Source organism: Echiichthys vipera (genome assembly GCF_963691815.1).
Source record: "Echiichthys vipera genome assembly, chromosome: 5".
Lineage (NCBI taxonomy): Eukaryota > Metazoa > Chordata > Actinopteri > Perciformes > Trachinidae > Echiichthys > Echiichthys vipera.
Genome location: NC_139830.1, coordinates 24,407,240 through 24,433,841, shown reverse-complemented (window position 1 = coordinate 24,433,841; position 26,602 = coordinate 24,407,240). Strand labels below are relative to the sequence as shown.

The 26,602-nt window shown below is 40.4% G+C and overlaps 1 protein-coding gene across 1 annotated transcript in view; it reads right to left on the bottom strand.

Annotated features, from left to right (window-relative positions):
• Positions 1-1,098: 1,098 nt before the first annotated feature.
• LOC310946911 (LHFPL tetraspan subfamily member 6 protein) overlaps positions 1,099-26,602 on the bottom strand; it is a 45,650-nt gene continuing 20,146 nt past the window's right edge. Inside the window, exons 3-4 of the mRNA XM_083913499.1 lie at positions 6,763-6,861; positions 1,099-1,859 (exon numbers count right to left, since the gene is read on the bottom strand). Of these exons, the coding sequence (XP_083769625.1) occupies positions 1,741-1,859; positions 6,763-6,861 (218 nt within the window). The 3' untranslated portion in view covers positions 1,099-1,740. The remainder of the gene's footprint in view (positions 1,860-6,762; positions 6,862-26,602) is intronic.

Genomic DNA, 26,602 nt, shown 5'->3' with positions numbered 1-26,602 from the left:
CCATCGATCATATTGGTTTATTTTTTCCTGATGTGCCATATCTGTCAGATATTTCTGCCTCTAGCTCAATACAATGATGGGGGTATAATTCCGTGTGTGGTCCTCGCAGCATTAAAAAAAAAACTTTAAAAGCAATCAGCAGCTGTGGTCATTTTAAAAGTTGCAGCAGTTGTAGTATGCCACCTACGACCGATGAGAGCAGTTGTACTTCTCAGCTACCACCCATTAAGCATGTTTTAAGACAATCAACCGATCAAAATACAAGTAACAAGACCTCAGATTGCATCGTACACCCTGTCAGTCTGAGGTACGGGTAGTATTGATATAAAGGAGGGAACACTCCAACTTAACCCCAATGTGTCAGCCTCTGCTGATGAGGCATCTGCTTGACACTCTGTAAGAATCACTGGTAATATCAATCAGCACAGCAGATCAGAGAGAGTGCAGAATGTAGAGGAGCCATGCTAACATATCAAACAGAGCAGGCACGGAGGGAGAGATCTCTACAGTGAGGCTGGAGGGTCGGGGCATTGTGAGAAAATGGGCATGCTAATGAGGAGAGCCGCTGAATTGTAAATGAGCTGACTTTGTACACTTGTGCTTGTATGAACGTCTGAAGTGTTGTGTGTTAATCAAAGGTGAGGAACAAAAGACTAAAAATAGTAACTGAAGAGCACGGTGCACCTCACACCTCAACTGGCAACACATACAGCTGTGATAATTGCTATGAAAAGGTTACCATTATTGTTATTCACACCGAGATACCCCTTGACATTAAGCTGATAGATGCACAGCTACTTTATGTCCCAGGGTATAATTGCATCTCATGCTTTGTCTGGAAGACTCAGACACTTTGAAGTTGAGTAACTTGATCAAAAGGCAAATAATCTGACTAGAGGTCACGGGATTTACCTCATCAATAATGGGGAAAAGTTATCCTCTTTATCGATTGGGGAAAAAAAGGACTCCCACGTGTAGTGAGCACTGCTAAGTTCAAGAGGTCATGGGAAAATCTTTTTGGGAATGTGAGGAGCGGCCTGCTCAGTGTACCTAAGGGCGTATTGTGTGAGTGAAATAAAACTGAATCCAGAATTTCAATAAACATTTATTTACAAAACAAAAATAATGACAAAGAATAATTTGAAGGTTGAATACAAAACATGTGCTAATGTGATAAAATACATTATCATACACAACGTATATTTTATGTATGTGTTAAATAAACTATGCTTAGATTTTTGGGATCTGAAAAGGTGGAGTTGAGGAAGCAGGCAGCCAGTGTTGGATTGCTTTACATTATAGGGATTATTGCATTTCAGTTTGTGTTTAAGGCAAGGATGAGGCATGAAGAGGAGACAGAAAACACTTCACATAACAATGAAGCAATATTACTTTTCTCTTCATCACGGGGCACACTATCACATAAACATCAATGACTGAAGAGGAGGAAGACAAAAAAAGAAAACGAGAATACTTTTTTCGTTAAAGAAATTTAACAACTTTACAAATAGAATTGGTCCATACATTTTTCATTTAAGAACAGCTTTTAAGAGAAGAACCAGTTTTCAAAGCCATGTGTGTGTTGAATTATGAAACAGTCCCGGCAATTGTCAGATGAGTTGTGTCCCATGATGTCCAGAGCACCATAACGACTTGGTGTCTTTGGTGCCTGATGTGCTGTACTCAGAGTCCTCTCCTTGCCTGAGGTCTCTGCCTGTCCCTGTCTCTCTGACACTCCCTTCAGTATGGGTACTGCTTCTGCTTTTTCCCTGCGAAACAAGACAGCCAGGTGCACAGTAGCATGGCAGCTGCCGCCCCTGCCCCTGTGCAGTAATACGCCCAGCCGATCTGGCAGGAACCTGCAGAGGAGAGGAAAGAAGAGGATTCAGGATCATATCTGTCCTTCTGTCAGCAGCATATCTACAAAAACCCATGAACGGATTTCAATGCAATTTGGACAGATAAGCGTTTGGCCCGGGAACAACTGCTGATACGATTTGGGTTAGAAGAATCCTGTAGGCCTAAAGTTTCCTCTACATTCATAAAGCCTTTTGGGGAATAAATCCCACATCAAGATATATATAAGACATAAAATGGTTCAAATTCAAGTCATGTAGCCTGCCTGCAATGTTAATATTTAAGGATTAGAGATATTTTCCATAATCGTGTCTGATTTAGGTTCTGTTATTCTAACTAGGGGTGTATGATTTAAACCGTATAGATAGTAGGACTTTGTGCTACGGTATAGATTTTGACTCCACCATGTAATCGGTAGAGCATCTGTGACATAACCATACAATGCTTCTTCATCGCTCCTCCCCACGGTTGTTGTTCTTGCAATCGTTCAGTCTGGTTAAATCCATGGTTAAATCACCACCAGGATGTTTCTTTCTACTTTGAAAAAATGAAAGGATGACACAGAATACTGGCACTTCATCAGTGAATGGACAGAGAAGTATTTTTCTTTTTATCACTGTCACTGTGAAGCCTGTGTGTTTACTCTGCAACGAGTGTATATCAGTGTGAAGCAAAAATCATACTTGGTAACGCAACTAGTAGCTGAAGTTATCAGATAAATGTAGTGGAGTAAAAAGCAGAATATTTCCCACTAGACTGTAGTGGAGCAGAAGTATAAAGGAGCATGAAAAGAAATACTCAAGTAAAAAACAAGACCCTCACACTTTAAGATAGATATACTGTGATATAATACCGTTACCGTCTATGCTTCAAATTGTACCGTGATATGAGTTTTAGACCGTACAGCCCTAATTATAACTATGATTTTTCTTGCCTTGATTGCGCTCATGATTTTAATATCTCTACTTCATACTTTCATTCCTATCTCTACTATCTCTACAACTCTCACTGGAGAATGGTGTATGAATTAATAATGAGAGATGATCCAGGTTTAATGTATGTCTGTAGAGTTAAAGAATCAATTTAATTTTGAAACTTGAGTGCTGGGAACAACGGGTCTGATTCATAAATTGTGTGTAGTAAGAGATTTGATCTCAAATTGTGTGCAAGAACAACTGAAGAACCTTTGTGACATTCATTGATACTTGTGTACTTCCTGCTTGTTCTTTGGTAAGATCAAGAGTGCACTAGTGCTCACATAAGCCAGTATGCACAAAAGATATGATCTATGAAATATTAATAATGATGAGAAAAGTCAACTAACTTCATGAAAACATATGTTCTATAAGTCCTTTCTAATAAGTGTATGAATTATTCAATAAATAAAGAAATAATTTAACTAATGTAAATAAAAAGAAATGTAATAAAAGATATTTGTAGAACATTCTTCTGTTTCATAAAATAAATAGCTTTTTGCACTACCCACACTTAAAAAAATTAAGTTTCTTTATCTTTGTTCTTTTTGCTGCCCTCAAGTAGCATTCCGATTTCTTTCTTTTCTTCTTTCTTTCTGAGTTTAACAATACCCATCAAATATCAGACCTGTTTGTTTGTGCTTTGGTCTGCTGCCCTTCTATGGGTTTACTAGGGCATTCCCCTACGCTAATTCCAAATTGCCATGCAGGTGCATCCAAACAGATCAAACGCAACTCATCAAAATTCACAGGTAGAAGAGATCGGCTGTCAGCGCATGTTTCATGAATCCCACATAGGATTTTCTTATTGTCTTCTAATTGTTTTGTGTAAGAAGAAAATATATAGAGAAAAATGAGAACATTCATGCACGAGGCTCAATGTTTCTGGCCATAACAGCATGTTGTAGAACTATCTTCTAGTTACATGTGTACTGTGTATAAGTGAGCATGAATGGAATGTAGTCAGGACTTTGAAGGTCACAGCCTACTGATACAACAACTGTTGTGCCCATTGTGGTTAAGTTAGAACCCTTTTAAATCTGCAGTATATGTTTGTACCATATTATAAGAACACTACACTACAGCAGGACTACTGTTTTTGCCTTAGATCCAACATTAACATGTCAGTGTTAAGAGCAGAAAATGTTGCAAGCTTGCTAAACATTTTTGTTCAAGCCACAACATTTCCCTTCCTCTAGTGAAAAAGAGTTAGCATTGTTGAAACAAATTCACTGAACATAGTTTAACTTCATTTGCAAACAGACAGTCTGGTGTGTGTGCCAAATGCACTCTCACAGCAAGCTTGGAAAGCACATCAGTGGCAAGAAATGCTGAAACGGAGCCAAAACCCAAAAGCAAACGCAAATTAAAACATAAAGGGCCTCCTTAAGATGCATCTTCTATAATCCTCAAAGGGAATTATGTGCATTATTAAACTCTGATATGACCTACATCTGGTTCTAAATTTGGAAAATGTTTTGATGACCATCAGGACCTCTCATCATCATAAACATCACATTTTTCGGAGAACGTCTGATTGACTGTAGTCATCTAATTACCAGCTGAGTGGGAGGCGGAGGAGGCATCTCGTTAACGAATAATATCAGCTGTCTTCTCAGAAGCCAAACCTCAAGTCAGATTTTCTGTTGCAAATGTGTGTCACTCTAATAAAAATGATCAACCGTTTTGTTTTGTTTTTTTGAATGTGGGTGTTGTTTATTAATATATAATATTGCATTTGAAAAAACAGTTGGGTCAAAGCAATGACTTCCTCATGCATTGATTATATGGACATACATATGATCATTTTCCCAACCTTTTCAGGCTGAATATATATGCAATTAAGGTGTCCTGGAGCAAGGTTCAAAGCACTGACTGCTCTCTTTGTGATTAATGAATGAGGCAGAGATTCCTCGTTGTGGCATCACTTGTGTAACATCCCACTGTTCTCATGGGAGAACATCACAGCCTTGTCATGATGCTGCCGAGAAAGAGGTGACACTGAAATAACTATGGTGCAGTCGCCTTCATCTGAACATCACACCGATTCAAACACACTTGTTAAAAACAAACGTGACACGATTACTTCGGATGACATGGTCTGAAATTTCAGTGATTAAGATGTGTACAGCAAATGAAATCACTCAGAATTGCTGCATGCTGATTGATTCTGTGCATATCAACTTGTATATCATGCCCATTTTCGGGTTCATACTTGTATTTTGAGTTTCTACTAGAACATTTTTACATGCTTCGATTTTCAAAAACACATTATTTTTCATCATACTGTCTGTCAGCATATACATGTTTGAAACGCTCCATTTTAGCACCTGTCTCTTTAAGTGCCCCCAAACCAGGGGTGTCCAATCCTGCTCCTGGAGGGCCGCTGCCCTGCATGTTTTAGGTTTCTCTCTGCTCTAACGCGCCTGATTCTAATGCTCTGCTCGTTATCAAGCAGCTGAAGCGCATCACAGGTCTTCCACATCTGCACTCTCGGAGTCTCTGCACCCTCATTGCAGCCAAGGAATGACTGCAACAGCAATGTAGCAGCACTTTCTACCTATATTTAACAGGAGTGTCCAACCTTGCTCCTGGAGAGTTAACTGGCCTGCATGTTTTAGGTTCCTCCCTGCTATAACACCTGATCCTAATGCTCTGCTCATTATCAAACAGCTGAAGATAGGTTGACTTAACACACACACACACAAACTCTTGACTAACACACGCAGGGCAGTAGCTATCCAGGAGAAGGATTGGACACCCCTGATATATAGTATAGTTGTGACATCACAATTATACAGAAGTCCTGATGGCTCATTTAAAGAAAGTTCCTGGCTGTGTGCATTTCTCTGTGGATTGAGCCTTTTAATACTTACACAGAATTTATATAAAACCTCATTCTTTTATGCAATCTAGAGAGGCATGAAATGACATGTACAATATGGGACCTGTACAATATAGCTAATATGTACAATTGTTATTTTTGTCTTGTTGTTGATGGTTTTAGCAAATGTTGATTTTTGGTTGGTTTCAAAGCGAGTTTGTTCCATTTGTCCAGAGTAATATCACAATTTCTGACCAGATTGTCATGAAACAAATATATGTGACTGGTGGTGTTCTGGTGTCACTGTCCGGTCAAAACTTGCCCATGAGTAACATTGATGTATGGCTAAAACTTATAGTTGGATTTCACCCTCTATATGGATACTTGAGGGACTTGTCTAGTTGTTTTGTAACAAGCTTCACCTTTTCGTTTTGAAAACTATCATATGAAACCATCAGGGTGGACAGTGATGTAAATAGAAAGAGAAAGCAAATCTAAGTGTACCTGATTACATAAGCTATTGGCTCAACAGCGTTATCAAAAATGTATCTTTGACATTTCATTACATTTTGCAATCACACCAAATTTATTTCTCAGTGTAAATTAAGTAGAAGATCAAACACAAATTGGTATTAAAGAAAAGAGCAGCTGCAGAATGAATAGCCCCTCCACCTGCCTAGTGTCTGATACAGTAGCATATTATTGTCTACGAAATAGTCCTGAGAATGCCAGCTGAATACAGAGCACCAATCCGGCTCCTGGTTATTCTCAGCAACACTTTTATAGCAATTAAACACTTCAGAAATTGACAGCAACTGGACGTTCTATTGCCATTTTATCATATATTTTAAATACCATTGGATCGTGTCTCTTCAGTACATGACACTACCAGAGAGTTGTGTCTGCTGAGAATGTCAAAGGCCGGATATAAAAGTCTGTTCTCAGTTTACGACTGTTTTCATACATTTATCTGTTCTGGGCCCAGAAAATTCAGCAAACCAAATGTACATTTACACAGTCATGGTTGAAGCATCAGTGTGTAATTTAGGCGCTGTGCACATGCTGTAGGTGTGTGTGCATATTGCATCTGCCTGGTAGATATCTTACCTAGTTGAAACTGGTCTGAGCTGTTGTTGCAGGTCTGTTGTACTTCCTCACTGTCCCATCCCAAAGGATAGAGTGCACAGCCAGATCCTATGAGCAGACCTGAGAACAAGAAAAAGACAGCCCGTCATCGTTGAGGGAATCGCAGAAGCTTGATTGATCACAGGGTGTTCAATAAACACCACAAAATATGACTGAAGGGTGATGGCACACCGTTTGTGAGGTGAAAACTGCAGCAAGGACAACCTCACCATCAAGGTGTTCACCCAGCTCCTTGATGAAGGTTTGCTTTGTTTGTGTGAGAAAAGGCTGATGAGGGCTTTTTATAATTTAAGAATCTTTTCATTAATGATGAAGAAGAAAAAATGCAAAGACGTATGTTGTATTTTTTTCACTGTTGCATCCAGACATCCAGGTAGGTAGATAGGTAATTCAAATTTTGTGTGGATTCTCACTCATCTTTTGCCTCATGTTTTAATTAAAATGATCAAAAAGACAATGAGCTGCTGCCCTCCAACAGAGAGTTGTGTGAACTCACCTCTGTGATTCCCCCCCCCCCCTTATCAACCATTTCCAGCAGATACTGATGAGGAGGCAGCATCACAGAGCCTCAAATCCCTTTTTAAAATGACACAGATTGTGATTTTAACACTTTTTCACAGCAACTAAACAAAGCACTCCTCTGCCGGCAGCTCATAAAACTGCTGCAAATGAACAACGAACATATGCAAATAGCTTGGCAATTTCTCACGGAAGCAACAGTGAAAAAAAAAAAACAAGCATTTTTTGGTACGCAATAATTACTGTAAAACTCTGGAAAATCCTTGAGGGACTGCTTTATGTCAGTGATTAAAGAGACTTATGAATGTGCTTAAAGCTGCACACAGAGACAAGAGTAAAATCTAGTCAAGGCCATTTACATTAAGGATTAATATCCTCAATATTAGCCTACAGCCCGGTCTTGACAAGTTATTCCCTGGATGCCAAGCCCTGTCTCTTGAAATTACCCTGTAGGTGGCTCTGCCATCACATTAGCTTAATCCCCTCCAATATGTCTACCCTGCTATCAGTTTTGGGATGTGAGGATGGCAGTAGAGGAAGAGAAGGCAAGAAAGCTCTGCCTTGCAACCTGATTACCCCTGCCATCCAGGACTGTCTTATTACATCCAGGCTTAGATAACAAGCAGGAATTAATCCACATGCTAATGCAGATGGGTTAGACAAACTGGCTAACATCACTGTAGGAAAGGTGAAAATTACATTTTGTGTTTTTGTTGCAGCCAATAGAACGGCAAATGTTAGCTGCTCACTTCTGGGAGAAAATAGACTGGCTGATTATGGCACCTGTGGTAGTAAATCAATTCAGTGAAACTTTGGCATGTTGATGAGAATGAAGGGATATAAAATGCTACTGACCAAGACTCTGTCATTACAGATCAGGATCAGAGGGAATCCACCGATAGTCTACTTCAGCCCCTTAAGAAAACTTCACACGACTTTCTGCTTCAAACCCAAAATGACTACCTTTAGCTGAGCAGAACAGTAAATGTAACGCAGGGCCATTTGATGTAAATCCCTGTACAAGCAGCCACCGAGGACCTCTGATGAACACAAAACCCACTATTCTACAAAGTATAAAAAATGCATTTAAGAGCAAGTGAGCATACACATATTAAAATATTCTCAGTTATATAATGTTATCAAATGTGTTTTGATTGAAATTTGTAACAGTAAAGACTGTAAAGCATGCAAGCATGATAATGTATTCATGATTAATATTTAACAAAATCAAAAATTCTCTTTCAAGTGTTGTGTAATGCAGAGAGATACAGCAGCGTGTAATCAAATTGAATTTTCTTGCAGCACAAAGAAGAAAAATAAATAAACAATGGCATGCAGAATGTGGCTTTCTTTCCCAAATACATTGTTATTTTATCCTGAAAATGTAATATTTCCATTGGAAAAATTAAGATTCATGGGGATTCTCAGTCCCTCAGTGATTAACACATTTGTTAAAATGATCAAAACCATAAAGAGCTGCTGCTCTGCGGCAGGCACCTCAGAGAAAAGAATGAGGAAAGAAAGACTTCAGTGCATAGTTTCCACATCAGGTCAGATGATGATGATGATGATGATGATGACATGGAACGCTGGAAATCTAAGACTACAGTCAGGAGGGAAATTATTGCCACAACAAAGACGAAAGCTCCCTTGTGTGAGCGCAAAAAAACCAAAAGGTTTCTGGATAAACCGGCAGTGTTTTCTGTTGTTTTTGGGGATAAACTCACTGAGCCTGCAACACTGCAGTGGGTGAAATCAATGTGATCAGTCACATGTTACCGTGACACTTTGGAGATACTGCAAAACACGAATCACTGCGGGAGCAGATGAAAAAATACAAGCACATCACCAATTCTCTATCATCTGTAGTCCTACATTTCTCTGTTGGCTTTTATTTGTTTGATTAATATATTCTTTGACACTGTAGTTAATTCCATCAAATCCCATCCGCCACACCAACGATGTGGGTTGTTGAGAAGCAGAGGTAGGGAGGCTGGTGACTGGGATGTGGGAGACAGATTACCAAGAATGGAAAATGTTCTTTCACATGTTTTTGAGGCAGCCGCTCAAGAGAAGTGTGGCCTTGTGAGAAGAAGCTACCTCAGGCTCTGATTCTCCATGCGTACTGTAGGAGAATGATACTTCCTCTCCTTTGCTATGTCCTAAGCTGAAACAGATCTGGACAAACAGACAGTTGGGGATTTGTGTCACTTAGCATGTGGTTGTCAGCTGCAGCAGTGCTTCTCAACCTTTTTTTGCTTGTGACCTCTTTAATAGATGCAATGCCTTCTCCTGACCTCCCATCACAGACACTTTGTATCATACAAAGTCTAAATCTGGTGTCCTTGCCCGCAGCTTAAGAACAACGGAGCTAGCAGACATGCTAAAATCACAAGCACTACAGTAAACCACATGCTAGACCTCATTAGATAAGATAAAACATAATGATCCCCTCTGGAAAAATTGGGTTGCTGTAGCAGAAAATAAGAGATAGAAGAGCAAAAATGTAAATCAAATAAGAATACTGCACTGAAAGTTGAAAATTTCAACTCCTGAATGCTATGTAGAATTAAAAATAGTAAAGTGCAAATGCCCAATACACTTAATAAACTACCCAAAATTAAAACATTGACACAAAACATTGCTTTTCCCAAACCACGAGTTTCTCTACTTTTTCAGTCAAAATGGATGATTTTTCTGAGAGCAGATGGCTCATGATGAAATCATTGCACAACACCACTAAGCTGCCACGAGGATAGCAGTGGAAGTCACCACAAGGCTGTTACTTCAGCTACGAAGCAACTACATGACACTGCAGAACAGAAAAGATCATGAATGTGAGCCATCACCTGCATCCTCAGACACTCTATGTGACCTCCACATATGCTATTAAGAATCAAAACAACTAGTTTCCCTTTAGCAGCATCAACCGTGTCCTCTGGCTAAATTTAAAGATGCCTCGAGTATTCTGTGAGATTGGGAGAGGTTTATGGTTCACTCCATCAGCACAGGCCAGGGAGGTTTGTTTGGTTTGCTACTTTTTTGCAAACAACCTGTTTGTAAAACCTTAGGCCATTTCAAAGTCTTGTTTTCATTGCTATGGCAGCCAGCTGATGCTAATATAGACATCTCCGGCAGAGGAAGAAGAAAGGGTCAGAGAGAGCGCACAGCGCTCAATCTAAGAGGCCAGACAACTTATTCACAGATTGAGTTTCAATTGATCTCCATGATGTTATTATCACAATGACTATCTCAGGCCTAATGGCTTCTCTGAACTGGGAAATAGTTCAGATAAATGGACTTAACCAAATACAATCAGTCCCACTTATCAGTGTTCAATCCATAGAATCTTCTCTAATACAGTGAACTTTCTTCTGCATAACGTTGCCTCAGATTTCGTCATAGTAGTTGAGCTCACTTTTGAAATGGCTTTAAAAAGCACACAGAAGTTCTTTGTTCAATCGGAGCTGCTCTATTGTTCCCCATCCTTTTCCCCCATCAATGCTTTTTACCTGAATGAAAAACTGCCCCAGTTTCATATCCTCCACATTCTCTGATTGAGGGAGCGCTGATGCCTTTTGTCAAGCTTTCCTGCTCTCTGTCAAGAACCTGTGGTAGAAAGGAATTTCTTAACCCTCCTTCACACCCCAAGACAATACCATTCAAGGTTATCATTCAAAGGCCAAAGAGGATGAAGAGAAAAGGCTGCCTCTAAGCTGGAGAGAATTTTAGTGGCCTGGGAATTGGAGTGGGGATGTGCCTGAATGGGCCGGCTTAATGTAAGACATCCCCTTTTTGGGCTTAGAGGATCTTCCTAAAGAGGGAAGCAAATATAAGAAAAAACATACCTGGGAAGAAAGGCCTGTGCAGTGCCAAAATAATATCCACTACATCTCCTTTGTTTTTTGTTTCAGTTAGTTTTTAGTGCTGTTCATCTATTCATACAGTTTTCCAGAAATGTGTTACTATCACAAAGAAAAGACATAATAAGGTGGGCTGGTAGGATTAATGAAATGCCTCAGTGCTACTATAAAAACCAGTTGCAAAAAGGGTCACTATCTCTAGGGAAAGGCTAAAAACTTACTGTAGTTTTAGTTATAATCTTTAAGATTTTCATGGAATCAAATGGATTTTTCAGCAGTAGCAGTTCACCATATTTACATTCTGTAATTATGTAAATATCTCTCTTTAATTTTCATTGGTAGTGGTGGAGTCCGCCATTTGCATACTGGATACATGATGTGTGAGGGATTGAGCAGTGCAGCATGTGATCCAGCGTTACTGTTTTTAATTCCATCTCATTAATATCAGCATCACTGCTTACTGCACGCTCTACAGTCCAGAGCTGGAGCTATCAGAGCTGGAGTAAGTTACTGCTAACGCAAACCCAACATTTCTCACTGCTGCAGCTTCACAATAACGGCCACTGTGCTGACAGCCATCACTCATAAAAAACACAAAACAAGACAACAGTCATTTTTGATTGGCAATCAGTTTTAAATATTGCTGGAGAGTAATGACACAAGAAGGAGCAGCCACAGTGAGCTGTCAGATGAAATACAGATGACAGGCTGCACACTTTTAACATACCTTACCTGGCCCTGTTGAAAACTCGCTCGTTTACAATTACTGACTTCTATTAATGTGAGTGTGTTCAGCTGCCCCATAAACAGATGCTCTTCTGTTTTGTTCGACAAGGTAGCCGCTCACTGAGCATTTGCTGTAATATTAAGCCACACCTGCTGATACTATGGTTACTGGTTATCGGTATTGCAAAAATCAACAAGAACTGAAATCTTAAAGGGGTCACATTATGCTAATTTTCGGGCTGTATTTTGGGTTTCTCCTGGAACATGTTGCCGAGCGTTGTTCAAAAAACACATTATTTTTCTCATACTGTCTGTCTGACTATACCTGTACACCCTCTGTCTGACACATTCTGTTTTAGCTCCTGTCTCCTTAAGCTCCGACTCAACATCTGCACTCTCTGCTTCTCTGCATCGTTACTGCAGCCGAGGAATGACTGTAACAGCATAACAACCTTACAGAAGTTCTGACGGCTTATTTAAAAGACACACATGCTGCATGCATTTCTCTGTGGATTGAGTGTTTTGATACTTTCACAGTATTCATACAGCACCTTGACCTGCTTTATAATCAAAAAAGACACAGTAATCTCCCTTTTTACAAATTAGGACCTTTAATGACTACAAATTCAGAAAAAGAAGGTAGAATAAAGAAATGAATGCCTTTACCCACAAGATAGCTGGTAAATTGTGTGTAAAATTGTGCTCACTTTAATAAAATGTCACATGTTGTATGGTACCTTGTAATATAAATAGATATATTAATACTTCCTATGATATTGAAAAATGTCTGTTATGCTCTGTTTTAATCAGAGAAGGAGAAAGGTTTCACAGTGTCACAGTGAATGATCTGTCAACAGTACTACCATCCGATCCCTGCATGCTCGGGCATGTCTGTGTACAGCTTTTCTTCACTTGAAACAAGGCACACATCAGCATGTACAGCATGCATTCCTGCTTTTCTTATGATGTTTTGATTCTCTCTGTCATTCAAGTTGGATCAACACAGTCATTTTCAGAAGGGCTTACTCCTATGCAAGCAATTTTGCCGGCGAAGCTGGTGTTTTTATGTGAGCGACACAGGCATCTGAAAATTTAGCTGAAATGATCTGGAGCTGTGAGAGATGGAGGATGAGGGGGATACAGGCAAAGGAGGGATTTTAAAGAAATTATTTGTGTATGTGTGTGAGACATGTGATACGTGATGTGCAAAGTGATGCATATAAATTGCTGATGCCAGAAGCTGTCATTCTAGGGTTATTTAGCCAATAGCCTTTTGTTTTTATTAAAATTACTTTGCTAAACTGTTGTTTTTCTGCACAGCACTTCCCAAAGATTATACCTCTATTATCCAGTTTGACAAGAAGTGTGTCTACGGTGAAGAGGTTTTTCTGGTTCAACCATGTTTCCTTCCAACTGTAATATTTTGAGAGACATTTCCCACTGTGCTGGGTGACTACACAGAAGATCTTCTGCTCTGCAGTCTTCTACTTTACAACTTGAATATCAAACACAGGGAATTGTATTATTGACCAAGCCGGTATGAACAGAGCTCTGTGACAAACATGCTCATCACCAGACTCTGACTATGCAGTCAGAGTGTGACCATCCTCTCCCTGACAAATTTCTCCCACATCCCTCCGGAATCTGCTACCGCCAGCCCAAGAAAAGGTCAAACTGTTACAAAAAGACCTTTATCCCAAGACACAAGACTCATTGTTAGATCATGTTCATGTAAGGTCTGTGTGGTTATATTTTCATGTCATCCTGCAAAGACACCTTTGTTTTCATGTGGTCTCACTTACTGGAAATAATCATTTGGTTTAGACGAGAGGTGTGGGTAGAGCGTGCAGGAGGCAAACCATGACGTGGCTTAGACCGTGGTGACGGATCCAGTTCGTAATTTCGTCATAAAAAAACCAAAGCTTGCGGTGTCTTGAAAACGGTTTCAGCATTGGCCCTTACCGTTGTAAGTTGCCATGCCCTTACCTAACGAAAGTGTCTAACTGGAGAGATGACATCATATAAATTTAAATCACCCTTCTTCTTCACCCTCGTTTGTTTTCTTCTGGTTTAGGCGAGAAATGCATTGGCTCACTTGGATATTAAAGGAAACTTTACCATTGTTCATATTATCGTTAATGGTTTTAGAAGAAAGATTGCCTGTTTAACTTCTTTGTTTTGATCATTTAGTTTTAATTTTTTATGGTGAACTTAAAGTTTTGTCTTTTTCCACTGTAGTTCTGCCTGGTGACAATTTGTCTTGAAATGCCTGCCAACCACTTTATTTCTCTTGGGGGATTTTTGTTTTTCTAAGTTTTAGTAAGTACAATGTTGTCAATGATTTTAAGAATTTAAGAAGAAAAATACCCCAAAAACATCTTATACCAATTCTAGAATTAAATTGATTCTGCAAAGCATCTCTCTTATTATAACGATCTGGTAATTACCTTTTTTTGCTACAGGAAGTTAACAAAACGGAAAGCAATGCAGCTATTGTCACTCATTCTACTTTAACTGCAATTGTTCTGTGCATGCTTTGGAGAGATCTTCCAAGAACTAACTAGCTGAGGAGTTGATACTAAATCCAGGTGTGTTCAGGCAGCATTAGCGTTGCCGTTGAATTGGTCAAGCAAATGTCAATGCAAAAATGGTTACTATAGGGTTCGAGTGTTCGACAGTTTTAATAACATACTCCTAAGGAATAGGCCAAAAATAACATTGAACCGAGGCACAGTATGTGCTGGTTTGTTGGTTTGTGCCACTCTCCTGTATTTCATTCCATGTTCACTCATCAGTCACCATCACTGGCCCTGGGCGGAAAGAGCAGCTTGTGTTATATTGATCCGTTTCAGGCTACTACAGGCATTCTGTCAGGAGCTGGCTTATCTAATCACACTATTCATTTGTCACACAGTTTCCAGCAACAACCGGTAATTAATAAACACACCAATTACAAGTGCAAAATTAACTTCTGGTCCATCAAGCAGTGGGCATGAATTAAGCACAAAAAATAGCATTTGGTCTACATCTCAGGAGTACAACATAAAGATGCATTAGGATTAAACTGGGGTGTGCAAAATACGTAGCAAATAACTTTCAAAGGGCATCTTCTGAATGTGTGGGAAGAATGAGCTTTTCACACAAGGGCGCAGATATTTTCTGTATGTCTCACTCTTTCCAGCTACAAACCCACGCCTCCCTGCGACATCAACCATGTCTCCTCTGATCTCATATTGCAAATTGGACATTCTTCCCCCTCCTTTCAGTTAATAGAAGTCAAATAAGAGGCAGGGAAAAAGAAAAACACAAGGGAAAGAATTCAGCAGCTTTTGAGAGAAATTCCCCCTCTTGCTTTTCCAAAATGTAGCACAATTGTACCTCCTCTTGCAAATGTAGCCACTCCTGTGCTAAACTAGTGTTGGAATCTAAAGCATGAAGAGCAGTAGAAACAATAAGTCCATTTATATTAGCAGGCTAACCAAGAAAAACTGCCATGTCAAGATCACCTGACTGCTGCACTGGTGTTAATTTGCTGCCTTGGTTTTTTTTACTGAAGTCAAAGAGAAGATTAGCTTTTCCAGTTTCTTGCAATGTTTTTAATGACTTATTATCATTGCGAGGCTTGGTGGTGACAATAAGCTACTTTACTTTCACATGACAAAGATAGAGTCGAAGCCAAGTTACAGTAGATTCTGGGCAACAGTTTTTCAGCCTAATTTAACTGAAACCTCACTAATTTAAAAAAAACTAAATCAAAGAGGAAACCATGCTTAAAAGGAAATATGACTAGGCTTCCTTCCAGTCTAGCATACAAATCAGTATGCTAGACTGGAATTTCAATTTTAAAAAAGTGATGGCTTTTCCATACATCAGACAGACGAGTCGATGGAAGAAGAAATTGTGTGAGGAGAACAACAAAGCCAAAGTATGGAAATCCTCCTCAGGGTAAGATCCACTTTATAGGGTCCTACAAGTGTAGCTCTTCTAACTGGGTCATGTCTGATGTGTTGAGCAGCACCCTCCTCCCTTTGACTGAAAAGCATGGAGGTAGGCCATGTCCAAAAATCAGCATATACCAAAAGTGACACGCTCCTGCCTTAATTACCCGTTACAGTGAGCAGTAAACATGCTAACGCAAGGCCTTCTGGGGCGGGGAATCAAAGAAACCACAATCTACACTTGAATGTTCATGGTAATAGCATCCAAATATGCAATGAATGTTTTAGTATCTTCCACACAGACCCTGGCAGACATCAAAATGCCTCTCTGACAGTACTGGGGCTCATCATGTGAGCAGCTCCATACTGCAAACACAAAGAGCCTCCTTTCAAAAGACAATGCAACGCTTCAGGGATTGAGGAAAAACTGACTCCCACTGCCAAGTGCACAAAGTACTCCATAGCATGTGTTTAAAGTGCCGGCCCACTGCCTTCACGCGGTCTTCTGGGACACCCAGCAGGCTAGTTATTTCATCTTGTGGATTGAGTTTAGGCAGCCTTACCAAACCAAAAATCAAACATTCCCTAAACTAACAGGTCACTTAATTGCTCCTAGCATTATGATGTGTACGTGTAGTGTGAAGAGCATTCAGTAAGAGTGGGAATGTTAATGGGACGAGAGGTTTCTTGTAAAGCCACAGAGAGTTTGTAATAACACCAGAATATAACGTGACACATTATATATTCAAAACAAAGAATAAAACCCAAGCATTAGATTTTAGAAATAAGTGAACCTGAACCGCCTGTATGACATTTAAGGAAATGCACTTATTTGCTTTCTTGCTGAGAGTTAGATGAGAAACTCACTACTGGTCTCACGTCTGTACTTTAAATATGAAGCTACCACCAGCAGCCAGTTAGCTTAGCTTAGCACAAAGACTGGAAAGTAGCCTGGCTCTGTCAAAAGGTTACAAAAAATCAGCCCAGAAGCACCTCTAAACCTCACTATTTAACACGTTTGTTTGTTTAATCCATACAAAAACCAAAGTAGAATGACTCAATTTTGGAAGATAGATTTTGTTACCATTGGACAGGCTAGCAGTTTCCACCTGTGTCCATTCTTTATGCTAAGCTAACTAGATGTCCAACTCTCTGCAAGACAGAGAATAAGAGTATTCCCCAAAATGTCAAACTATTCTTTTGATATGTGTTTTTAAACATGTTGAAGCTCTTAAGAGTCATTATTTTCTTTGTATAGATGGATATAGATCACATGATGAAGCTCAAATGGCTCCTCTTTCATCACATGCTGATATGGTGTCATTTGAGATCCACTGAGGACAATGGTCAAAATGAGTTCACATTATGTAACATGTCATGTAATCTGTTAGCAACAAAATAGGACAAGCCAATGGAGAGGCACAGATCAGGCCGTGCAGGCCTGTGTGTGCCGTTAACATTTTGTATGATATTGAATTGGTATTGTGATCCTCCATAATCATATAATATCTGGTTTATCCTGTCCGCTCAAGGATGAAAAGCAATTTCTGCCCCGACGATTCAACAGATTGAAACTAAACAGATGTCAAAAGGCTACCAATTCCATTTCATATGAAGATTTACCATTATCTGGCCTTTTTATGTTGCCATGCCACCTTTGACAGGGTAGTAAAAACTACTGATGTCCATTGAAGCAGATGCTATCATGCTGAAATAAATGTTTGTTATGAAACTTCAGCTTCCTGGTGAAGCCGCCTCGTCTTCTTAACAATGCTGTTAGGGAGTCATTTGAACCCACAGGCAATAAAGTAACATCTAGTATAAAAACACTGATTTTGTGGAAAGGATACATGACAGTGATACTTGTTTATTTCACTTTAGTGCTCAAAATGTCTGGTGTGGTAAAACATGATGAAATATGTAGAATGCCTGAGGGTAACAATTATTTTTGCTTCTTGGTCAGAGCACTGGATAAATGTGATGACTTGGTTCTTGTTTTGACAAGCACATTCATTAAATCGTCATCTGGGTTAACAGTCTCGATTTTTGTCAGTTAAGCCTTGAGGCAAACTAAATCATAAACATTTAAGGTAAAGACATAAAGCCAGCCGGATCAGTGAATACCCAAAGGGCTGAGCCCTAGCAGGTTTGCTTAAAATGAAGCCGTTTATATGTGTAATTACAGAAAATACAGAAAAAAACTATAGTTATTTGAAATAAACCCATGGCTTTCCTTTGTTTACTCCTGTGTCCACTTAGAAAAATGTTGAAAAACTATGAGGTAATGCAGAATGAACAAAGGAGCAGTTATCCAGCATGATGTGTTTCTAATAAAATGAGAACTTTTAAAACAGGATGGTGTGCTGGTTTCTTTTTAGTAGGCTTCAGACAAAGCAGACTTAACACCTCTATTACACTACTGCCTCACACAAGCATATGGCTTCAATCGAGCTGCGGGCATTCATGACATAAGAGTCAGTGGATGGCAAAAATCCACAGATTATAGCATGAGAGCAAGGACGAATAAAAATCAATAGCTCCTTGAGTCATTGCAGAAGTGCCTCTCACTGAGATGTTTCAAAGAGAAAATAGTCAGAAGAATGGAACAACGCTATTTAAGCACCAGTGGTTTCATCCTGCAGTCAGGGTGGTTAGAGTGCATTTCCACCCTTATTGCCTTACACTCAATTCACAGGGGACTAATAGCAGAGTAGGTTCAGACCTCATGTAATTCATCAATTACCTCCTTACTTCAAAGCATTAGGGTCAGACAATGAAATCCAATATGTTGGATACATGGAACATTTAATAGCTTGTCACTATGCAAAGCTAAGCTTCAAACTGCTTCTCCACAACTTTCCTCTGCAGTTGCCACTACTGCCTCCAGTTTTAATGCACAGTTGGTGCAACATTTTGCATTAAAAAGAAAAAAAGACATCATTGAAAGCCAAAAACAAATTAAATTTGGCAGGGATTAGTAGCTAAGTATTACCTGGGGACCTCTGACTTCACCAAGATGTGGCACAGAATTTGCTTAAATTAAAACCATGGCAGACTTGCATCTGGATTAAAATCATCTACGATCTCCCTCAATTATACCCAATCACTTCCCAACCTCAGGTTATATTAGTTCTGTGCAAATAGAGCTTTGTAAAGTTCCATCAATATTCATGGACATGAACGACTTCCTTCAGAAGCTTAAAATGAGAGATAAAACATGGGTCCGCTGCACTGATGATGAATTAGAGATCAACTTTGTAGGATGAAACAGTGAAACTTAAGGGAAATTAACGTTGAGTCCTTATAGAGCTCTCAGTGATGAGGCAGAAGAGTTCGCTTGTGTAATGTCATATGTCCACAAAGGCTCTCATTCACTGTCAAAAGAGCTCGTCCATGTCTCCTGATTGAATCAGTTTGAGTGCTTGTGGCTCTTAGAGGCACTTGTTCCTGCTCACAAATTACGACTCAATTATCCAAGATCATAGGTCAGTGCATGTGCAAACCCCTTTTTTCATGGTTTAATCTATTTTTTCCTTGAATGTTGATTACTATATAGCACTGTTACTGTTGCCTCACAGTGACTGAATGGCCTATTGAGAATGTACCACTGGACATTTCAGAGCCAGTCTGATTGATTGAGCCATAAAGACTTTGTCCGTGGGGGTAACAGGACTCGGATAAAAGATTAGAAGTCTGTTGAGTCTTGATTAATGTCAGAGGATATAACCTCTGGCCAGTGGTGCTGAAAGATTTATACAAACAGGGTCTCGCCGGCGAAATATACGCACACTGAATTGGAGTGATTTGAAGTCAGTGAAGACGAAACATTCACAGGGTATCCCCGGGACACAAACTAAATCAAAACAGAAGTCTCACAACTCCATAATGAGGCAAACAAGCGTATAGGAACTAACAGATGAGGCAGGATAACAACTCAAGCGACAGAACAGACTTTACTAAAAGACATATCATAAAGGCAAGAACCCCCATTTCATTTTTGTTGTTGTTCTGAATCAGAAAGAATGTGATGATGGTGGGAGAAAAAAAAATCCTCTGCATATTTATACAGGACCTTGTCTGTGTTAAACCCTGCCCTACCCCCTGGACCTAGGCTGCCTGATTAGTATTCAGTGAATTCATTAAGACACAATCGCTGGTGTCTGGGAACATGGGAACTCTTGATGGAGGAGAGGTTGAGTTCAGCCCACTGGGTAAGTCCCTACAGAAAAGAACGCCCCATCCCCCTAACCTGAAGGTCACTGTGTCCTTACTCAGCTACTGATCTGATGATCACAGGCAAACAGGAGTTGGGGCTCAGTGTTAAGATCATTATTTGCACATGCCGTGTTGTTGCCAACATGCGACGATCTATACTGTGCCTGGGAAAATGGTAAATGTGAGTCTGACTTTTGGCTTGATTGTCCCCAAAGGCAATCACCCACAATTCATCGCCCAGGAGGGAGTGTGGTTATGCTGCGTTATAATATAGTGTTTTTTCTGGTAAGCCATAAAAATATATATAAATAAGATCACACTGTGTAGCCCGCAGACCATCCATCCCTCAAAAGTTGCAACCCTACCCCCACCTCCACCTCACAAACTATTAAAATCAATGTTGAGATGAATGAACAGCAGAAACCAGGGGGGACACCAGGTAGAAAACTCTTCCGGCTGCTCCAGTGGTTCATACGTTAGGGAGGCGAGCTTTGGTTGCGTCCTGGAAAACTGGTGATGAATCATTCCTCAGGGAAGCGCTTACACACTTCAGCCAGTTTAATGAAAAACACCAAAAACCCTGTCCTGCATGAAAGCTTCACAATAATAAATCACAGGCGAGGAGAAAATATTGCATATGGCCGCGGTGCACAAATCCAATAGAGTTTGCTCTCACTGCTGGACTGTCAATCTTGAGTGTTTCTTCCATCCTGCTATTATCAATTACCTGCAGCTCCAAATAAAAATCTTTACATCATCACTTAATGATGATGACACTTCTGAAAATGATTTAAAATTAGGAGGGAATTATCAAACGGAGGCAAAACACTTCCCTGGGGTTTAATGGTGCAATTTAGGCTCCTCTGTTTTTCGCTTCAAGGGGTCTCTCGATGGCTGAGGAAAGATCTTTTGCCCGCATCAGTTTAAAGGTGTTTTCAATAAAGCTAATTACTATTTTTAAAAAAACAAAAATAAAAAGGAGAATAATACAAAGAGCAGCTCTGACAGTCCACAGAGTATATCCAAGAGAGAAATCTGTGCCATATCCTTAAGCTTCTTTCAGTTTTCCTCCACCACAATGAGGAAGATTTTGAAGACTTTGATCATCCACTATATTGTATCTTAGAAGAGGAAAACAGAGTCAGGGCATAAGAGTTGGGTTTTTCGCATGGGGGAATGCAGAGAAGAGGAAAATGAGATGAACTGTCATGAAAAGAAAAGCAGAAAACTTCCAGTAGAAGACTTGACAGCAAACCAAGCTGCTGAGGCAAGTGTCAAACAAAACAAATTGCTGAACCTTTTCTGACACACAACGTGCTCTCTGGATTGTCATGACAAGAGTGGAAATTAAGTTTCCGCAGAAAGAGACTGCCAAGGACAGATCATCAGCACCAAAACTAATGCTGAATTTGGTGGTGGTGGTGTATGTGAGTGCTCTTTATGAAGGCTTTGGATGCTTTGGAGGCATCAGTTCACATCTTAGGATCGATTAATTTATAAATCCTCATAAGTCAATTGTGGTTCCTTCATCCAATACAGGAATGGAACTCATGTGCACCTGTTTACATTTTGTCTTGGAGCAAAAGCTGAAATAGACTTCCTCGGCAGGAGGCAAACTGTTCCGCCTCAAAAGATTTTCTTTTGTAGCTCAGCCGGCACATACGCATGAATGTGGCAGCACAAGAGAGTCAATAAACGCACCCAGGAAGCGCACTTTCATTTAAGAAGAAGGGAACACTTCAAAGTTCAGCCGACAGTGTTAAGAAAGAATATAAAAGAATAAAGAGGAATCTTCGCTGGCTGATAATGCATTTTGAGATGGACAGAAATTGATACAACAGCAACAAAAGCTACAATAAATAAATAGGGCATTCAAGGTCAAGTCAAAAGAAGGAAAAACGTATCTGTTTTTGAAATGTCTAAATAAAGCCTATTATTTCTAGCAAATGGTGTAATTAAAAACTGTTTTATTTTGACTGAATGTCCAAAGAAAAGCAGAATGAAAGCATTTAATATAAACCACAATAAAACACAATGACACTAATGCAAGTAATACATTTAAAGGGAGATATATGAGCTGTATTCCAGTGGAACCAGCAACAAAAAAGAAGTGTGTTCCTGTGTATGTGTGCGTGTGTGTGTGTCTGACTAAGATCAGGGGTGTGTTGCAAAGGTTTACGGTACCCATTACTGCTGAGTGTAGCAGCAATAGGATTAGTGGTACCCGAAGGGCACATATGGCACCAAAATCCTCAGAGTCATTCTGAAAAGGTCACACAAAATACAGGAGAGCCACCTACTCACCCACCCATTCACTGCTGCTAACAGATTCCTTGGGCTGGTTTCGGCTCGGGCTTTTAGTCCCTCATCAATCCTCTGAATGCTCCACAATCATTCTTTTCAAGTGTGTAACAGGGAGCGGAACAGAAATGCCTTTAAAATGTCAAATGGCAGCAGGCCTGACACTGATGACATTGTGGCAATGGCTGAATTCAATAAAAAGCTTGTGGTGTTTTAAAGGCAAAATTATTTCATCAGAGCTCTTCTGTTCCAATGTTTAATGGGACAGGGAGCAAGAGGGAATGGATGTGGAGTGATGTATTAAAAGAGATTAGTCATTATGGCCATGCAGAAAACAAATGAATCGCTGTGCACCTTGTAATTTAGTCTGAAGGTCATTTTTGACCCTTTCCATTCTTCTTCTCTTATTCATTTGTCTCTGTCATACTGCATAGACTCATGTGAGGTCTGTTGTTTTTGCGTTGCAGCAAGGAGACTTTGCATTCCTCTTCTGTTTTGTTTTGCCATACTGCTGTGTCTGTGTATTTCCTGCCACCATACGGCTGCATCCTCCCCAGGCGCTGGCTCCTTCACCAACACCATATGGCAAGGCCAACTAGGCAAGCAGCACTCCGCAAGACTCAGTGTTACCCATGTTTTCTTTAAGGGATCCAATAAACCATGTACAGAGGGTTATTACTGTATATAGAAAATACACGTACATACAAACTCATATACAACTGGAGCCCAGCATGGCAGCAGAGCAATAAGTAGAACAGACCATACAGATTCCCTGGATAACAGGTGGTACACACGTCTGCTGCTGGCCTCAGGAAGGATTTCAGGTAAGTGCTTCCGTGTAAATCAGTACAGCCTCTGTAAGTTAGCTATTGCAAATATGCATAATGCATCGATAATCATATATTTTCTAAAGCCCTTTTCACACACTTTAACCATTGTGTGATTTCACATAGCAACCGACACTTACTAAGCCAAAGAGGCGTGACGTTTAAAACAACAGTGCCGGCGTCAAGTGTGTGTGTGAGCCAGTCCGCACCATCTCGACCCACAAATCGCCAACTTTATGCATTATAGCAGCACAATTGTGAAAAGAGAGATGGACTGAGCGCCACATCGCCCATATGTGTGTGTGTGTGTGTGTGTTTGAGAGAGTGACAAAGAAAAAGAGAGGGAAAGAGACCGCGGACTATAACTGCACGCAATGTTTCTGTAAATTATTAACAACTTAGGCTATACTGAACTCTGCTTTGTCACTTTTTCACCCTCCTGTGGATCGACCTGTGCTACTGTGTAGTTCTGCCCTGACAGCTTTACCTTACACACAGATGCAGGTTCACCGCTATTACGGCTCTGAGGCACGACAACTGTGTCCCCCCATTCCGTCACAGATAGCAGATAGCAGTGTGTAATGAAGGCACAGCGCAGCCCTGCACTGAACAGGCTGTGTAAAAGAGGCTTGTGAAATTGTGTTTTCCTTCCTTAATATCTGTTTTCTACTGTTCTTACTTGTGCATCGTGTCATCATTAGAAGAAGTTGTTTTTTCAAAAGGTAGTTGGCTTGTAGAGGAACTCTGTCTGGAAGACTAATAGCTCCCAAAAATATCATCCTTACTCCACCATACAGCTTGTAAACTGAGAAAACACCCATTGAAAATGGACTGAGCCTGACAGCTGGCAAACCAATCACTGAACTATGGGGAGCATCTGATGATGACATGAGTCAAAACTCTCTGCACTCCACTCTCTGGTGAATAACTACTTCCACTAGGTGTTGTGGGTGTAAATGGAATTATGATACTGCAGCTGCAGGGCTCATTTCTGACCAGTTTTGCTGGATCATTTATGAGAAAGCTGACAATAACTGTTTCTAACTATTTTTTTTGGTTTGAAGTTAATTTGGAAATCAGATGGAAAGCCAGTGATTGCCCAGTGAGTGATGTGTTCATCCAGTCCGGTGCGAGGCGGGTTTATAATAATGCATGAGTGACAGAGAGCACTGTCAGTCGCTGTTGTACAGAGCAGTTGAAATTCTTGCCAGACCACAATGAGTGAAATTTGTGGGTTGGCTGTGTGAGCACACCATTTTATTCCAAAATCCAAAAATTACAAGGTACTGTGTAGCAGTTGTTTGGCCAGTACATGCTGAACTGCTGGACTGAAACAGCACTTCAGGTTGGCAGCACAACTCGTAAGCTCGCCCATCAGCACTCCGGCTTGGGAGTTGAGCTGCATTTTGATTGGTTGGGAGCAATTCAAATCAAGATCAGGATAGTTGATGTTTATTCTGACAAATAGTATTTTTTTGGTTTTGGCACCAACAGTGTTAGAATTAAACTGACTTGTGGAAGGAAGTGTGAAACCAAACCTGGAGAGAAAGCTGTAAATTGATTTAGCGGTGGCAGACAGAGTGGAGTATGTGTTATAATGACAAGATGAAGCATTCGTACCCCAGGATCACGCTTCACATGCTAATTCAAAAAGGAAGGCGTTACTGCTCTACCTTTCCTCTACACTGGAATCATGTAGTAAGAAAACTTCTTTTTTTTTTTTTATAAATTGCATCAATTTTTTTTATTGGTTATATAATTAATTAAATTTATCCACATGAAATCCTCACTTAGAGCTCCGCAATTTGCTGTGACAAACATTAAATGCATTATGCAGTAACTGACACCAGTGTCAACATATGAGGATTGACGAAGAGTCAGCACCACCCCTGACATCTGTGACTGATTACAAGTTGTAATGTGCCAGTGATAAATGCGTGAACACGAGGCTGTGATGAATTTACCACTGTTCCCCAAGGAACTGAGGCCTTCCATTGCATGTCTTATTACTGCCTCTCCCTACTGATGGCTTAATTGATCCTTGTGGGCCAACAAAGTAAACCCTCCTCCACCCATCCAGAGATTATTATACCCGATAGGAGGGGGATGAAAAACGACCACAGCGGCTTTTAACCTAACTGGCCCCTTGTTCAACATTCAATTACAGAAGTGTAAGGTACTGAGTCTTCTACTATCGAGCAGTTGCTGGACCATAAAGGTGAATGTGGCGTTTTATCACATAACCTAATTTTCATTGGATACAACTTGTTTTTTTTCCTCTGCAGAGAAAACATGAAAATAGGGCCACTGGTCTGACTGGCATGTCCTGCTGCCTGGGCTTCCTCTGCCTTCCTCTGGTACGTGCTAAACTGAGCGCCTTCATGGATGAATTCAGAGGAGAAATGCAAAGCATGGAGGAAAAGCAGTCATTTCTACCCACAGAGGTTGACCATGGCATATGCTGTCGCTTATTATTCCCTGTGTCTGCCTGTTTTCCATTGTATTTATAGCAGGGGGGAACTTGATTTAGATCTGCTCCATCTGGTAATTCGTCGTAGGGACGTGTGCCACATCTTCCGCTCTTCTGTGTAATCCCCCCCCTGACTCTGCTTACTGGCCTTTATTTAAAGAAGATGGTTAGTAAGATAGCAGGGCGTCGTTCCTCTCTCCGTCTATTTCTCTGACACCAGCTGCCACTGCACAGTTTATGATGCTGACTGGGAGGCATTGGGAAAAAAAAAAAAGGGGGGGGGGGGTCTGGAGCCTGTGGAAGTGTAAAAATCCCTCCCACTTTCTCTGGTGGTATGCACAGATTCCACAGCGGCCTCCAGAGCCCCTTTCCTTCCACAACCCTCCCCCAGCCAAAGCTTGCAACAACCTTCAGCAGCCCCTGAAAGGGAGGGGAATAGAGCGGAGGTTACTGAGCAGAGCTGTGGCACAGAGGAGGAAGAGGCTGATTAAAAACCATCTTTACCCTCTGACTTCCATGTATGAATCTGCTTTTACCTCAAAATAAAGCTGTGCAGGGGTTTTAAGGATTTGTACCTAAAAAAGGAGCAAGTGTAGGTGGCAAGTCCTTTGTTGCCATGTATATGCTCTCAGCGGGAAATGTAGCATCTAATGAAACCTCACCGACCGCCTGGCACCGACAACAAGAACAAGAACAGTAAAATAAAATCATCTGTATATTCCTGAACATTTCAGCTGCACAGACATGAGCCTATTTCCCCTATAATTACATTTTAGAGGAGATCATGATACCTCTTAATGGGAAGGAAAGTCATTGCAATGGACAACTGGTAATGTGATCGACTACCCATGACTGACACTCAAATTCAAATCTTTCTTTAAATGCCCTTATTTCATTATCCTCTAATGTATTCTTTACTCAGTGTGCTGGTGCAGAGAGAAG